Source organism: Atractosteus spatula, unplaced genomic scaffold (assembly GCF_055471065.1).
Source record: "Atractosteus spatula isolate fAtrSpa1 unplaced genomic scaffold, fAtrSpa1.hap1 Scaffold_106, whole genome shotgun sequence".
NCBI classification, from domain to species: Eukaryota; Metazoa; Chordata; class Actinopteri; order Semionotiformes; family Lepisosteidae; genus Atractosteus; species Atractosteus spatula.
In genome coordinates this window covers 34,096-50,194 of record NW_028296660.1, presented here as the reverse complement: position 1 = coordinate 50,194, position 16,099 = coordinate 34,096, and the positions used below count along the sequence as shown (strand labels likewise).

General features: G+C 45.5%; 1 protein-coding gene across 2 annotated transcripts; it reads left to right on the top strand.

The window, feature by feature from the left end:
* Window positions 1–136: 136 nt before the first annotated feature.
* LOC148809886 (uncharacterized) lies at window positions 137–16,085 on the top strand. Of its 2 annotated transcripts, XM_088909182.1 has the most exons (9): window positions 167–287; window positions 6,905–6,961; window positions 7,476–7,808; window positions 10,004–10,324; window positions 11,450–11,701; window positions 12,132–12,452; window positions 13,743–13,994; window positions 14,836–14,865; window positions 15,337–16,085. In XM_088909182.1, exons 1-9 carry the CDS (start codon window positions 263–265, stop codon window positions 15,447–15,449), a joined length of 1,704 nt encoding a protein of 567 aa, XP_088765308.1. In that variant the 5' UTR covers window positions 167–262; the 3' UTR covers window positions 15,450–16,085. The 2 variants fall into 2 exon arrangements, with proteins under 2 accessions (XP_088765309.1, XP_088765308.1); XM_088909183.1 differs by lacking the exon at window positions 14,836–14,865 and having other exon boundaries at window positions 137–287.
* Window positions 16,086–16,099: the final 14 nt, after the last annotated feature.

Below are 16,099 nucleotides of genomic sequence, written 5' to 3'. Positions count from 1 at the left end.
TAGATCAGTTATCACAGACCCTGCAGGCTATATAGGAAAACAAGTCGTCCCCCACACCCAAATGAGGCAGGATGTTTGCATTTCAGCTTCCCTGGGCTCGTGTTCTGTCAGGTATTAAAACGACAGTGCTGTCATTGTGCAGCTCATCTGCCGGATCGAAGATCGATTTACTGAAGTTGGATTTTTCTTACTAAAAAAAAAATCTTTTCCCTCTAAGAGTAAGGTTACCCCTAACTGCGGAGAACCCGTGTCCCCGCGGGACATGATTGAACCGGGACGTGCCGCAGGTGAGCGACGTTTTGTTTTTAAGTCTTCAGATGTGATTTTGGTTTGGTCGTTTAATAGAAAGACTTCTCTATGGAAGCCCGTTTCCGCCAGGGAGTTAAAAAAAAACGCGCTATGGTATCTCAGAATTGCGACTTAGTATCTCACATTTGTGACTTCGAAATAGCCCACATTTCATTGTCTGTCCTTGTGTTATTGTAACGGATTCGGGTTCTAGGGCTTGTGCCCTCGCCACTCCCGCCCTACTTCGTGCCTCGCTGCACTGGCTCGAACCCGGGTCTTGCCAGCTGAGCTAAAGAAGACCTTCTTTTTTTTAAGTAAAAAAGGACATACAATGGAAATACGTAAAAAGTATGTTTCATCTTTTATACTTGTGAATTCTTCTGGATGTGAAGTGCCTATTTCTGTATCTTATTTCATGTTCTGTCTACGTAAATAAAAACTATTTTTAAAAAGCCCACCGTGCACTATTCCATCCGGGTACTGTGGAAGCCTCAGAAAAAAAAAATAGTGTAATTAATTTGATTTTTATCAGGGCACTGTACAGGACAAGTCTTCAGGCTTATAGATCCTATGATCCTGTACGATTCATGAAAATAGTGTAACGGACCGGCCGACATACAGGTTGTGCGATCTGGTTGCAGTGTGGTGACGGCACCGCCCTCCCCTGCGCAGAACAGGGATGCTGGCCGCCGGGGCTGAAGAAAGTGAGCCGGTGCAGCGAGGCACGAACTAGGGCGGGAGCGGCGAGGGCACAAGCCCTAGAACCCGAATCCGTTACAATAACACAAGGACAGACAATGAAATATATGGCTATTTCGAAGTCACAAATGTGAGATATAAAGTCCTAATTCTGAGTTACTAAGTCGCAATTCTGAGATACTAAGTCGGAATTCTGAGTTGCTAAGTTGCAATTCTGAGATACTAAGTCGCAATTCTGAGATACTAAGTCGCAATTCTGAGATACTAAGTCGGAATTCTGAGATACTAAGTCGCAATTCTGAGATACTAAGTCGCAATTCTGACTTACTAAGTCGCAATTCTGAGATACTAAGTCGGAATTCTGAGTTGCTAAGTCGCAATTCTGAGATACTAAGTCGGAATTCTGAGATACTAAGTCGCAATTCTGAGATACTAAGTCGGAATTCTGAGTTGCTAAGTCGCAATTCTGAGATACTAAGTCGGAATTCTGAGATACTAAGTCGCAATTCTGAGATACTAAGTCGCAATTCTGAGTTGCTAAGTCGCAATTCTGAGATACTAAGTCGGAATTCTGACTTACTAAGTCGCAATTCTGAGATACTAAGTCGGAATTCTGACTTACTAAGTCGCAATTCTGAGATACTAAGTCGGAATTCTGACTTACTAAGTCGCAATTCTGAGATACTAAGTCGCAATTCTGAGATACTAAGTCGCAATTCTGAGTTGCTAAGTCGGAATTCTGACTTACTAAGTCGCAATTCTGAGATACTAAGTCGGAATTCTGAGTTGCTAAGTCGCAATTCTGAGATACTAAGTCGCAATTCTGAGATACTAAGTCGGAATTCTGACTTACTAAGTCGCAATTCTGAGATACTAAGTCGGAATTCTGAGATACTAAGTCGGAATTCTGAGATACTAAGTCGCAATTCTGACTTACTAAGTCGGAATTCTGAGATACTAAGTCGGAATTCTGAGTTGCTAAGTCGGAATTCTGAGATACTAAGTCGCAATTCTGAGATACTAAGTCGGAATTCTGAGATACTAAGTCGCAATTCTGAGATACTAAGTCGGAATTCTGAGTTGCTAAGTCGCAATTCTGAGATACTAAGTCGGAATTCTGAGATACTAAGTCGCAATTCTGAGATACTAAGTCGGAATTCTGAGTTGCTAAGTTGCAATTCTGAGATACTAAGTCGGAATTCTGAGATACTAAGTCGCAATTCTGAGATACTAAGTCGCAATTCTGAGTTGCTAAGTCGCAATTCTGAGATACTAAGTCGGAATTCTGACTTACTAAGTCGCAATTCTGAGATACTAAGTCGCAATTCTGAGATACTAAGTCGGAATTCTGAGTTGCTAAGTCGCAATTCTGAGATACTAAGTCGCAATTCTGACTTACTAAGTCGCAATTCTGAGATACTAAGTCGGAATTCTGAGATACTAAGTCGGAATTCTGAGTTGCTAAGTCGCAATTCTGAGATACTAAGTCGGAATTCTGAGATACTAAGTCGCAATTCTGACTTACTAAGTCGGAATTCTGAGATACTAATTCGCAATTCTGACTTACTAAGTCGCAATTCTGAGATACTAAGTCGGAATTCTGAGTTGCTAAGTCGCAATTCTGAGATACTAAGTCGGAATTCTGAGATACTAAGTCGCAATTCTGACTTACTAAGTCGGAATTCTGAGATACTAAGTCGCAATTCTGACTTACTAAGTCGCAATTCTGAGATACTAAGTCGGAATTCTGAGATACTAAGTCGCAATTCTGACTTACTAAGTCGGAATTCTGAGATACTAAGTCGGAATTCTGAGTTGCTAAGTCGGAATTCTGAGATACTAAGTCGCAATTCTGAGATACTAAGTCGGAATTCTGAGATACTAAGTCGCAATTCTGAGTTACTAAGTCGGAATTCTGAGTTACTAAGTCGGAATTCTGAGATACTAAGTCGGAATTCTGAGATACTAAGTCGCAATTCTGAGATACTAAGTCGCAATTCTGACTTACTAAGTCGCAATTCTGACTTACTAAGTCGGAATTCTGAGATACTAAGTCGGAATTCTGAGATACTAAGTCGCAATTCTGACTTACTAAGTCGGAATTCTGAGATACTAAGTCGGAATTCTGAGTTGCTAAGTCGGAATTCTGAGATACTAAGTCGCAATTCTGACTTACTAAGTCGCAATTCTGAGATACTAAGTCGGAATTCTGAGTTGCTAAGTTGCAATCCTGAGATACTAAGTCGGAATTCTGACTTACTAAGTCGCAATTCTGAGATACTAAGTCGGAATTCTGAGTTGCTAAGTCGCAATTCTGAGATACTAAGTCGGAATTCTGACTTACTAAGTCGAAATTCTGAGATACTACTGTAAGTCGCAATTCTGAGATACTAAGTCGGAATTCTGACTTAATAAGTCGCAATTCTGAGATACTAAGTCGGAATTCTGAGATGCTAAGTCGCAATTCTGAGATACTAAGTCGCAATTCTGACTTACTAAGTCGCAATTCTGAGATACTAAGTCGCAATTCTGACTTAATAAGTCGCAATTCTGAGATACTAAGTCGGAATTCTGAGATGCTAAGTCGCAATTCTGAGATACTAAGTCGCAATTCTGACTTACTAAGTCGGAATTCTGAGATACTAAGTCGCAATTCTGACTTACTAAGTCGCAATTCTGAGATACTAAGTCGGAATTCTGAGATACTAAGTCGCAATTCTGACTTACTAAGTCGCAATTCTGACTTACTAAGTCGCAATTCTGAGATACTAAGTCGGAATTCTGAGTTGCTAAGTCGGAATTCTGACTTACTAAGTCGCAATTCTGAGATACTAAGTCGGAATTCTGAGTTGCTAAGTCGGAATTCTGAGATACTAAGTCGCAATTCTGAGATACTAAGTCGCAATTCTGACTTACTAAGTCGCAATTCTGACTTACTAAGTCGGAATTCTGAGTTGCTAAGTCGCAATTCTGAGATACTAAGTCGGAATTCTGAGATACTAAGTCGCAATTCTGAGATACTAAGTCGGAATTCTGAGATACTAAGTCGCAATTCTGAGATACTAAGTCGCAATTCTGACTTACTAAGTCGGAATTCTGAGATACTAAGTCGCAATTCTGAGATACTAAGTCGGAATTCTGAGTTGCTAAGTCGCAATTCTGAGATACTAAGTCGGAATTCTGACTTACTAAGTCGCAATTCTGAGATACTAAGTCGGAATTCTGAGATACTAAGTCGCAATTCTGACTTACTAAGTCGGAATTCTGAGATACTAAGTCGCAATTCTGACTTACTAAGTCGGAATTCTGAGATACTAAGTCGCAATTCTGACTTACTAAGTCGGAATTCTGAGTTGCTAAGTTACAATTCTGAGATACTAAGTCGCAATTCTGACTTACTAAGTCGCAATTCTGAGATACTAAGTCGGAATTCTGACTTACTAAGTCGCAATTCTGAGATACTAAGTCGGAATTCTGAGTTGCTAAGTCGCAATTCTGAGATACTAAGTCGCAATTCTGAGATACTAAGTCGGAATTCTGAGTTGCTAAGTTGCAATCCTGAGATACTAAGTCGGAATTCTGACTTACTAAGTCGCAATTCTGAGATACTAAGTCGCAATTCTGAGATACTAAGTCGGAATTCTGAGTTGCTAAGTCGCAATTCTGAGATACTAAGTCGGAATTCTGAGATACTAAGTCGCAATTCTGACTTACTAAGTCGCAATTCTGAGATACTACTGTAAGTCGCAATTCTGAGATACTAAGTCGGAATTCTGACTTACTAAGTCGCAATTCTGAGATACTAAGTCGGAATTCTGAGTTGCTAAGTCGCAATTCTGAGATACTAAGTCGGAATTCTGAGATACTAAGTCGCAATTCTGACTTACTAAGTCGCAATTCTGAGATACTACTGTAAGTCGCAATTCTGAGATACTAAGTCGGAATTCTGACTTACTAAGTCGGAATTCTGAGTTGCTAAGTTGCAATCCTGAGATACTAAGTCGGAATTCTGACTTACTAAGTCGCAATTCTGAGATACTAAGTCGCAATTCTGACTTACTAAGTCGCAATTCTGAGATACTACTGTAAGTCGCAATTCTGAGATACTAAGTCGGAATTCTGACTTACTAAGTCGCAATTCTGAGATACCATAGCGCGTTTTTTTTTTACTCCCTGGCGGAAACGGGCTTCCATATTTCTCGGTGTCGTTTACGGATTTGTATATTCTGGTATTCTGGTGAAGGTCGTAAGTTTTTTTTTTTTTTTTTTGGTGTTGTGTGTTATCGAAGGGGCAGATCGTTTAAGTTAAAGTTTCGTTTGTACTCTTCGTCGTCTTTAGGTTTTCGGAGATTCTGAAATTGTTTAGCAAAACTCTCCGGGTAACAGGCTTGTATGTTGCCTAAGATTCACTTATAAGTGGCCCCATCCAAACCATCGTATTTTTTAAAAACAGTTAATGTTTAATTCGCAGCAATGAAATTGTTGGAACAATTTCAGAATCTGTTGGTGGATTTGAATGCGAAAGTACGAAACTACTTTCACTTTCACAACGAAAGTTAATTGTTCTGTCATTTTGTGGGGGGGCGAGGAGGAGACAAAAAAGCAAAGTGAAATCATTAGGAAGATGCATATAATATATACGATAATTCAAGCTCAAACAGCGCCAGATCAGTAGAACAATTGCTCTTTGCCCTGGGCACGTAGAGGTACTGTAGTCTATATTTTTTAAATTAGTTTCGGCATCTGACATCTACCTGTGAGTGTTAAATCTTCTAAGAACCGCGTGTTATCTGGCTCGGATCCTCGCCCGCACTGGGAGTTGAAGTTCAGGAGTTGGGGGGTCTCCAGAGCGTCTGAGCTGTTTCTAGGGGTGTCAGCCTCACGGAGCTGTGCGCAGGCGCTCTATAGACTGGGGTGTCAGAGTTTTTTTTTTTTACCAGATCCCTGTCCTACAGCTGGATCGCGTTGCAAAGGGGACCACGGGTGTCAGGACTCCCACGAGTGACCCTCCCACGGTGGTTTAAGGAGGGTCGCTGTAGTTTATCATGTGTCCTGTGATGGACTGGTGTCCTGTCCAGGGTGTGTGAGTGTGTCTGTGTGTGTCCTGTGATGGACTGGTGTCCAGGGTGTGTGTATGTGAGTGTGTGTGTGTCCTGTGATGGACTGGTGTCCTGTCCAGGGTGTGTGTGTGAGTGTGTGTGTGTCCTGTGATAGACTGGTGTCCTGTCCAGGGTGTGTGAGTGTGTGTGTGTGTCCTGTGATGGACTGGTGTCCTGTCCGGGGTGTGTGAGTGTGTGTGTGTCCTGTGATGGACTGGTGTCCTGTCCAGGGTGAACCCTGTCTTGGTGTACTGGATAACGCTGTTAGAAATTGGATGAATGGATATCCAATATATTTAAATACACTGAATGCCCCTGTAGAAAGTCCAGTGTAATGTAGCCAGTCAACTCCAAACCTGACAAAAGTGAGATTAGGACTATAATCTTCTTCCACGGTCGAAATGCATTTGATTGGACTGAGACTTGTCCCAGCTCGTCAACGGCCAAACCTGACTTTTGTTTATCAGGTGTTACTTTACTACTGTCTTCGGACGGCTGCCTTTTGCCTTTGTCGTCGTGTCGTGTCAATCAGCGTTTGACTGAACCGCAGACACCCCAGAATCGCGAATGGTACCAGGTTTCCTCACAAGGGGACAGTTCGAGCAAACCTAAAAATTCCGAAACCTTTCCGCATGTTTTTGAGACGCAAAGAAGGCCAGGGACAGGGCTTTTTTTTTTTTTTTTGCTGGATTCGCTGCTACTGTAGGTATCTGATGTACAAGTTTAAGCCGGACTGTCTGATCAGCGAAGCTCCAGAAAGCTTGTCAGACGACAGTGTAAAGTCATGCTCTTGTGTTGTCTTTCTCTTCCTGCTCCAGTGACTGGTTGCTCCCTGCTTAGAGGCACAGCTCTGCTGTTGTCAGCTCTTCGGTGGGGTAAGTGTGAGAGTAGAAATCCTCTATACACTGCACAGGACCGAGGATACGACAAGCGTGATGCAGAGACCACGCACAAAGCTGAGACGCACTCTCACCACCCGGGCAGTGATGTTCAGTGCAGCTCAGCAATGCAAATGGGTTAAACTTCATCCGACTGTATGTAGCTTAGTGATATTTCTTATTCTGTTTTTTTATATATAAAACGTGTCTAGTTGTTGTTGTTGTATGTGTCTCTCTCTCTCTCCTCTGTGTGTCTCAGAGGGTGTGTTCGGTTGTGTTGCTGTGTGTCGGAGGGTGTGTGCAGTTGTGTGTCTGAGGGTGTACAATATGTAGTTGTGTAGCTATGTGTCGGAGGGTGTGTGCAGTTGTGTAGGTGTGTAGGTGTGTCGGAGGGTGTGTACAGTATATAGTTGTGTAGCTGTGTGTCTGAGGGTGTGTGCAGTTGTGTAGTTGTGTAGCTGTGTGTCTGAGGGTGTGTGCAGTTGTGTAACTGTGCTGCTGTCTCTCTCAGCCTCAGCAGCTCCAGTCCCAGTGTTCCTGACAGTCGGGGACTCGGTCACTCTGCCCTGTGATGGGACACCAGCCGCTGGGATCCCCGAGGACCAGTTACACGTCCAGTGGAAAACCCCCACGAGGCCTGTGCTGGATTTCCACAGCGGACGAGCCTTTCCCGGCCCCGGGTTCGAGCCCAGAGTCCAGGTGTCCCGGGAGAAGATCAGACAGGGGGACTTCTCCCTGAGCCTCCTCCAGGCCTCCTTCTCCGACAGCGGGCTGTACGAGTGTTATTACAGAGGGACGGGAGGCCTGATGAAGCTTCTTGGTGAAGTTGAGGTCATCGTCCTAGGTAACCGTCACTCTTGATCGCACTGCAGCGCTGAAGAAACTGTGCAAACACGCCAGCACAGAAAAGTACACAAACAGGACAAAAACAGTGCAAAAGTAATTCAGCGAACAGTGCAAAAAGAGTACAGTGATCAATAAAGAGTACAAGTAGTCCAGCTTTAAGTACAGTTTCGGCTTGCATTCAGGTGTCGTGTGTGTAGTAGTGTTGGAGTACAGTCGTTGTGGGGACAGGAAGCAGTGAGGAGAGATCATAGCATGATGGGAGGGAGTGGGGGCGTCACCAGCTTGACGGCTCCGGGGAAGAAGCTGTTTTGGAGTCTAGTTGTGTGCGACTGGAGTGTCCGGAACCTTCTGCCAGATGGTAGGGGGACAAACAAGTTATGACAGGGGTGCGTGGGGTCAGACATAATTCTGGTGGCTTTTGTCAGACTCCTGGTGTTGTAGATTTCCTGGATGGATGGTTAGGCACTGCTGATGATGTGTTGGGCAGAGATGTGTTTGTGAATATGTCTGTTTCTTTGTGTCTGTCAGGGGGTGTCTAGTTGTGTTGCTGTGTGTCTCTCTCCAGTGTGTGTCTGTGAGGGGGTGTCTAGATGTGTTGCTGTGTCTCTCTCTCTCTCTCTCCAGTGTGTGTCTGTGAGGGGGTGTCTAGTTGTGTCACTGTGTCTCTCTCTCCAGTGTGTGTCTGTGAGGGGGTGTCTAGGTGTGTTGCTGTGTCTCTCTCTCTCCAGTGTGTGTCTGTGAGGGGGTGTCTAGTTGTGTTGCTGTGTCTCTCTCTCTCCAGTGTGTGTCTGTGAGGGGGTGTCTAGTTGTGTTGCTGTGTCTCTCTCTCTCCAGTGTGTGTCTGTGAGGGGGTGTCTAGGTGTGTTGCTGTGTCTCTCTCTCTCCAGTGTGTGTCTGTGAGGGGGTGTCTAGTTGTGTTGTTGTGTCTCTCTCTCCAGTGTGTGTCTGTCAGGGGGTGTCTAGGTGTGTTGCTGTGTGTCTGTGAGGGGGTGTCTAGGTGTGTTGCTGTGTCTCTCTCTCTCCAGTGTGTGTCTGTGAGGGGGTGTCTAGGTGTGTTGCTGTGTGTCTGTGAGGGGGTGTCTAGTTGTGTTGCTGTGTCTCTCTCCAGTGTGTGTCTGTGAGGGGGTGTCTAGGTGTGTTGCTGTGTCTCTCTCTCTCCAGTGTGTGTCTGTCAGGGGATGTCTAGTTGTGTTGCTGTGTCTCTCTCTCTCCAGTGTGTGTCTGTGAGGGGGTGTCTAGTTGTGTTGCTGTGTCTCTCTCTCTCCAGTGTGTGTCTGTGAGGGGGTGTCTAGTTGTGTTGCTGTGTCTCTCTCTCTCCAGTGTGTGTCTGTGAGGGGGTGTCTAGGTGTGTTGCTGTGTCTCTCTCCAGTGTGTGTCTGTGAGGGGGTGTCTAGTTGTGTCGCTGTGTCTCTCTCTCTCCAGTGTGTGTCTGTGAGGGGGTGTCTAGGTGTGTTGCTGTGTCTCTCTCTCTCCAGTGTGTGTCTGTGAGGGGGTGTCTAGGTGTGTTGCTGTGTCTCTCTCTCCAGTGTGTGTCTGTCAGGGGGTGTCTAGGTGTGTTGCTGTGTCTCTCTCTCCAGTGGGTGTCTGTCAGGGGGTGTCTAGGTGTGTTGCTGTGTCTCTCTCTCCAGTGGGTGTCTGTCAGGGGGTGTCTAGGTGTGTTGCTGTGTCTCTCTCTCCAGTGTGTGTCTGTGAGGGGGTGTCTAGGTGTGTTGCTGTGTCTCTCTCTCCAGTGTGTGTCTGTCAGGGGGTGTCTAGGTGTGTTGCTGTGTCTCTCTCTCCAGTGTGTGTCTGTGAGAGGGTGTCTAGTTGTGTTGTTGTGTCTCTCTCTCTCCAGTGTGTGTCTGTGAGGGGGTGTCTAGGTGTGTTGCTGTGTCTCTCTCTCTCTCCAGTGTGTGTCTGTGAGGGGGTGTCTAGGTGTGTTGCTGTGTCTCTCTCTCCAGTGGGGGTCTGTGAGGGGGTGTCTAGTTGTGTTGCTGTGTCTCTCTCTCCAGTGGGTGTCTTTCAGGGGGTGTCTAGTTGTGTTGCTGTGTCTCTCTCTCTCCAGTGTGTGTCTGTGAGGGGGTGTCTAGTTGTGTTGCTGTGTGTCTGTGAGGGGGTGTCTAGTTGTGTTGCTGTGTCTCAGTCTCTCTCCAGTGTGCGTCTGTGAGGGTGTGTATGTGTGTATAATGCTGTATTGTGTCTCTGTCTCCTCAGCTCTCCCACTATCGGTGCCTCTGGGCGACTCGGTCACTCTGCCCTGTGATGGGACCAGGGCTACTGGAATCCCTGAGGAGCAGCTCAGAATCCGTTGGCAGACTCCAGACAGATCAGTGCTTGATGTCTCCAGTGGGAAACAGTATCCTGGCCCTGACTATAAGAACAGGACTGAGGTGTCCAGAGAGAAGATCAGACAGGGGAACTTCTCTCTCACCCTCCACCACACAAAGCTCTCAGTTGAAGACTACTACGAGTGTTATTACAGAGGGAACCATGATCAACTGAAGTTTCTCCATGAAGTTCGACTCACTGTGACAGGTAATGCATTCTGTTACTTCTTCTTACAAATACACAGTTCATAGTTTACATTTATACATATATTTAGGGTGCCCTCCAAACTAAGAGGAGGAGGAGACAGCCCCAGAATACACGAGAGGGATTATATATCTTCACTGAGCGCCTGGGAGCCCCCCAGGAGGAGTCTGGTCTGGTCTGCTCAGCCTGTTAGCACTGCGACCTTCAGCAGGAACAAGCCGTTAGAAAATGGAAGCACTTTGTCCACAACCTCTTCTTGACTCTAGCTGGTGGACTCGCAGGGTCAGGGCCTCCTAGATCCATACTTGCGTTTGCTGTCTACCGGAAACATGATAAGCTGGAGTCTCCTCATGATGTTGGACTCACTGTCACGGGTTACAGTCACACAATGTTTTCCTCTGTAATAGTAAGTAGCTCATGATTCAGTTTAACACGCACACAGGTGTAGGATTTAAGGAGCCACAGTCAGATCTCAGTGGTGTTCACGGCTGTGTGAAATTGTAACATCAGGGTATGAGAACACCTGCCTGTGGACCTCAGAGCTCCTTACTCATGAGACCCACACAAGCTGCCAGGGTGACGTGGAACTAAATGTACGATATTTTCTCTGAGAACACTTTGGTTTCAGGATACAAAACTGTGATTAATTCAAGTTTAAAAAGAAATGAGGGACATGAAAGAGCAGAAACAGAATTTACATGAAATCAGTTGAGTCAGTAAGAAAACGGGTCCTGTAATAATCATTTCAAGTATTTTAGCATGTGTCTAATCCCGTCGCCCATTAAAATGCTAGACTGGATATTGTAGTGTCCCACCCCTGGAAGCACCTGGGAGCTCCAGCTGGCAGACTCATTTCCCCTCGTCTGTAAACAGGGGTCACTGTCCTTTCTCTTCAACCTCCAGCCGGACAGTCACACACCTGTCCCTCTCTACTCTCCTGCCCACCCCTCCACCCTGAGTGACTTACTGTCCAGCACCTCTGGTACACTGAGCCTCCTCTATATCCAGCCTGTACTCTCTTTGTCCTGTGGAATGTGGCTCCTCTTCTCTCAGCTGATCCACACAAGCAGATCCAGGTGTTCTGTGAAGTGAGATGAAATTCATGGTGACTCCGTCTGTCTCTTTCAGTTCGGACAGAGACCCGCAGTGCAGTGTCTGGAGGAGATCTCTCAGTCCCTGTGTTTGATGACGATGAGGTGGAGGTGCTGTTTAACAACACTGTGGTTTATCCCAGAAGCTCAGACACCCAACATGAGCATGTCTCAGTGCAGAACGGCTCTCTGGTCATCCACACCCTCACGCAGGCTGATCAGGGCATCTACACTGTGAGAGACAGGAGAACCAAGAGGACCATCAGTGTCATCACTGTCACTGTCGAAGGTGAGGAGAGCTCCTACACTCTCATTTCTCCTGTTCCTAGGGTGTCTAGTTGTGTCACTGTGTCTCTCTCTCCAGTGTGTGTCTGTGAGGGGGTGTCTAGGTGTGTTGCTGTGTTTCTCTCTCCAGTGTGTGTCTGTGAGGGGGTGTCTAGGTGTGTTGCTGTGTCTCTCTCTCTCCAGTGTGCGTCTGTGAGGGTGTGTCTAGATGTGTTACTGTGTCTCTCTCTCCAGTGAGTTTCTGTGAGGGGATGTCTAGTTGTGTTGCTGTGTGTCTGTGAGGGGGTGTCTAGTTGTGTTGCTGTGTCTCTCTCTCCAGTGTGTGTCTGTGAGGGGGTGTCTAGTTGTGTTGCTGTGTCTCAGTCTCTCTCCAGTGTGCGTCTGTGAGGGTGTGTATGTGTGTATAATGCTGTATTGTGTCTCTGTCTCCTCAGTGCTCCCACTATGGGTGCGTCTGGGTGACTCGGTCACTCTGCCCTGTGATGGGACCAGGGCTACTGGAATCCCTGAGGAGCAGCTCAGAATCCGTTGGCAGACTCCAGACAGATTAGTGCTTGATGTCATCAGTGGGAAACAGTATCCTGGCCCTGACTATAAGGGCAGAGCTGAGGTGTCCAGAGAGAAGATCAGACAGGGAGACTTCTCTCTCATCCTCCACCACACAAAGCTCTCAGATGAAGACTACTACGAGTGTTATTACAGAGCGAACCATGATCACCTGCAGTTTCTCGATGACGTTCGACTCACTATGACAGGTAACACATTCTGTTACTTCTTCTTACAAATAAACAGTTCATAGTTTACATTTACACATATATTTAGGGTGCCCTCCAAACTAATTCCTAACTCTGATAAAGTTGAAGCGAACATGTCATCAACGTTTCTTTGTTAAACATTTCTAAAAACGTTATACAGCATTGCACCGAGCAAAGTCATCCTTGTTATAGAAGAAGTCTAAAACCCACAAGGGCTTCAGACTTGGAGCAAGCCTCACCAGCGCCTCCTGCTGGGAGGAGACAGCCCCAGGATACACGAGAGGGATTATATATCTTCACTGAGCGCCTGGGAGCCCCCCAGGAGGAGTCTGGTCTGGTCTGCTCAGCCTGTTAGCACTGCGACCTTCAGCAGGAACAAGCCGTTAGAAAATGGAAGCACTTTGTCCACAACCTCTTCTTGACTCTAGCTGGTGGACTCGCAGGGTCAGGGCCTCCTAGATCCATACTTGCGTTTGCTGTCTACCGGAAACATGATAAGCTGGAGTCTCCTCATGATGTTGGACTCACTGTCACGGGTTACAGTCACACAATGTTTTCCTCTGTAATAGTAAGTAGTTCATGATTCAGTTTAACACGCACACAGGTGTAGGATTTAAGGAGCCACAGTCAGATCTCAGTGGTGTTCACGGCTGTGTGAAATTGTAACATCAGGGTATGAGAACACCTGCCTGTGGACCTCAGAGCTCCTTACTCATGAGACCCACACAAGCTGCCAGGGTGACGTGGAACTAAATGTACGATATTTTCTCTGAGAACACTTTGGTTTCAGGATACAAAACTGTGATTAATTCAAGTTTAAAAAGAAATGAGGGACATGAAAGAGCAGAAACAGAATTTACATGAAATCAGTTGAGTCAGTAAGAAAACGGGTCCTGTAATAATCATTTCAAGTATTTTAGCATGTGTCTAATCCCGTCGCCCATTAAAATGCTAGACTGGATATTGTAGTGTCCCACCCCTGGAAGCACCTGGGAGCTCCAGCTGGCAGACTCATTTCCCCTCGTCTGTGAACAGGGGTCACTGTCCTTTCTCTTCAACCTCCAGCCGGACAGTCACACACCTGTCCCTCTCTACTCTCCTGCCCACCCCTCCACCCTGAGTGACTTACTGTCCAGCACCTCTGGTACACTGAGCCTCCTCTATATCCAGCCTGTACTCTCTTTGTCCTGTGGAATGTGCCTCCTTTTCTCTCAGCTGATCCACACAAGCAGATCCAGGTGTTCTGTGAAGTGAGATGAAATTCATGGTGACTCCGTCTGTCTCTTTCAGTTCGGACAGAGAACTGCAGTGCAGTGTCTGGAGGAGATCTCTCAGTCCCTGTGTTTGATGACGATGAGGTGGAGGTGCTGTTTAACAACACTGTGGTTTATCCCAGAAGCTCAGACACCCAACATGAGCATGTCTCAGTGCAGGAGGGATACCTGATCATACACAGAGTCACACAGGCTGATCAGGGCATCTACACTGTGAGAGACAAGAAAAAGAACAGGACTATCAGTGTCATCACTGTCACTGTCACAGGTGAGGAGAGCTCCTACACTCTCATTTCTCCTGTTCCTCAGCTTTGAGCTCTTAAATTACAACGGAGACAGAGTTGAACAGAGTATATCAAATAAAGTCAGGGTCCTGTCTACAGCTGAGAATGGAAATGTTATATTGGGGTGTTGAAAGATTCGAGGCTGATTGAAGATTTCAGGTGTGTCTGACACTGAGAGAAATGCAGGATACAGTTTGGAGAAGGAGAAATAGCTAGCAACAGATGATAGAGAGGAAACACTCATAGAATTCACCCCAGAAATCTCTGGAGTCTGTTTCCAGAATCAGATCCTTTCACTGCTGAACCTAAACACAGGACTGGTGATGAAGATGTGCACAGAAATATCCTTTAACAGAACACAGGGGGTCATATAAAGTTTCTGTTGTCACGTGGTTTTTAAAACCGAATATACAGTATAAAATCCTCACATATTTATGTACAAATCATTTACATTTTCTGTTACTAAGTCTTAAATCGGTTTACTGAAAGATGTCGATCTTCTCATGTTTGTAATATTTTACAAGGTAAAACTGGGTAAAAGTTCTGCTTTCATGATGTTCAGGTAGTAATTTGAATTATGAGACATTCATGTGGACCAGTTAGAACAATCAGTTCAGTGCCTGATCTGAATCAACACCAGTGAGTTACACCACATTGTCTGCTCTGTTGTCTGTACATTTATACTGTTGCAGCCACACAGTATGGCTGTGTTCTGGATAGAAGATTTTCTAGACAAAAAGAGCCATATCCTCTTTTCACAGTCAGATATCTTCAAAAAAGACACAACAGCAAATACAAAACTGATTTCTTTCTGTTCTTATCTAGACAAAACAAATCCTCATCAAAGAGATAAAGGTAATGTTTCTGTAATATAATATTGCAGCTTCATTATGTAGTTTTGCTAAGTCTACCAGTGCAGTAGAACAGTCTGTTACAATAGGAGCTCCAGTCCCAGTCCAGTAGAACAGTCTGTTACAATAGGAGCTCCAGTCCCAGTGCAGTAGACCAGTCTGTTACAATAGGAGCTCCAGTCCCAGTCCAGTAGAACAGTTTGTTACAATAGGATTTCCAGTCCCAGTCCAGTAGAACAGTCTGTTACAATAGGAGCTCCAGTCCCAGTGCAGTACAACAGTCTGTTACAATAGGAGCTCCAGTCTCAGTGCAGTAGAACAGTCTGTTACAATAGGAGCTCCAGTCCCAGTGCAGTAGACCAGTCTGTTACAATAGGAGCTCCAGTCCCAGTCCAGTAGAACAGTCCTGTTACAATAGGAGCTCCAGTCCCAGTGCAGTAGACCAGTCTGTTACTGTTGCTGTGTTTCCCTGCAGGCTCTGACCAGGGAGACAGGTCTACTGGTGTGATAGCAGGTGTCCTGGGAGCTGCAGTAGGTCTGGCAGCAGCAGGAGTTGGGATCTGGTGGTGTAGGAGGAGGAGGAAGTAGCAGGATGGATCATCACCTGGAGGACACAAGGATGAGGGAGCCCCAGAGTCTGATCCTCTTCATACTACAGCACCAGGACCATCTGACCCCAGTGTGGACACTGCCCAGCACACAGACCCTCCAGCTGAGAGAGAGGAACAGTGTGAGTTATTACACTGAGGACAGACAGGAGTCCAGAGACTCAGGGCTCCTGAAGGGACTCATTCCTGCTCAGTGTGTCTGTCAGACTCCGTCAGCTCTGTCACTGGTACTGCAGCCCAGTTCACACAGGGAACCCACCCAGAACCCGGGCCATTCTGTGCTCTTTAACTGAGGACATAAATGTGTTTTTGTACTGTACTGCTTTTGCCTTATAAAGTTCATTTAATATATTTAGCAAGTGTCTTTAGTCAGTCAGAAAAGCTCCTAATTCAATCCCGGATGTATTGAAATAAACATCTTCAATATATAGAGAACACTTATTAGAATTCCTATTAATTAAAAACGGCTATTTTATAATGATCATCACGCACAGTTACACCCCTGGAACATCCGGTGGTGGTTATGTTAGTTGCAGACTTGTATTAAAAAAGAGACAAATACTGATATTTGTTTTAAAGAAAAATATGTTATGTTAAGCTTGAGCCCCATCGAAAACAATACTAAAATAT

What these genes read in the sequence shown, in the direction of transcription:
- LOC148809886 (XM_088909182.1), top strand. Translation starts at nt 263, where the DNA reads ATGATTGAACCGGGACGTGCCGCAG. An exon ending in AGTTCGACTCACTGTGACAG is followed by an intron (nt 10,325 to 11,449) that starts GTAATGCATTCT and finishes TGTCTCTTTCAG; the next exon opens with TTCGGACAGAGACCCGCAGT. An exon ending in TCCTCATCAAAGAGATAAAG is followed by an intron (nt 14,866 to 15,336) that starts GTAATGTTTCTG and finishes GTTTCCCTGCAG; the next exon opens with GCTCTGACCAGGGAGACAGG.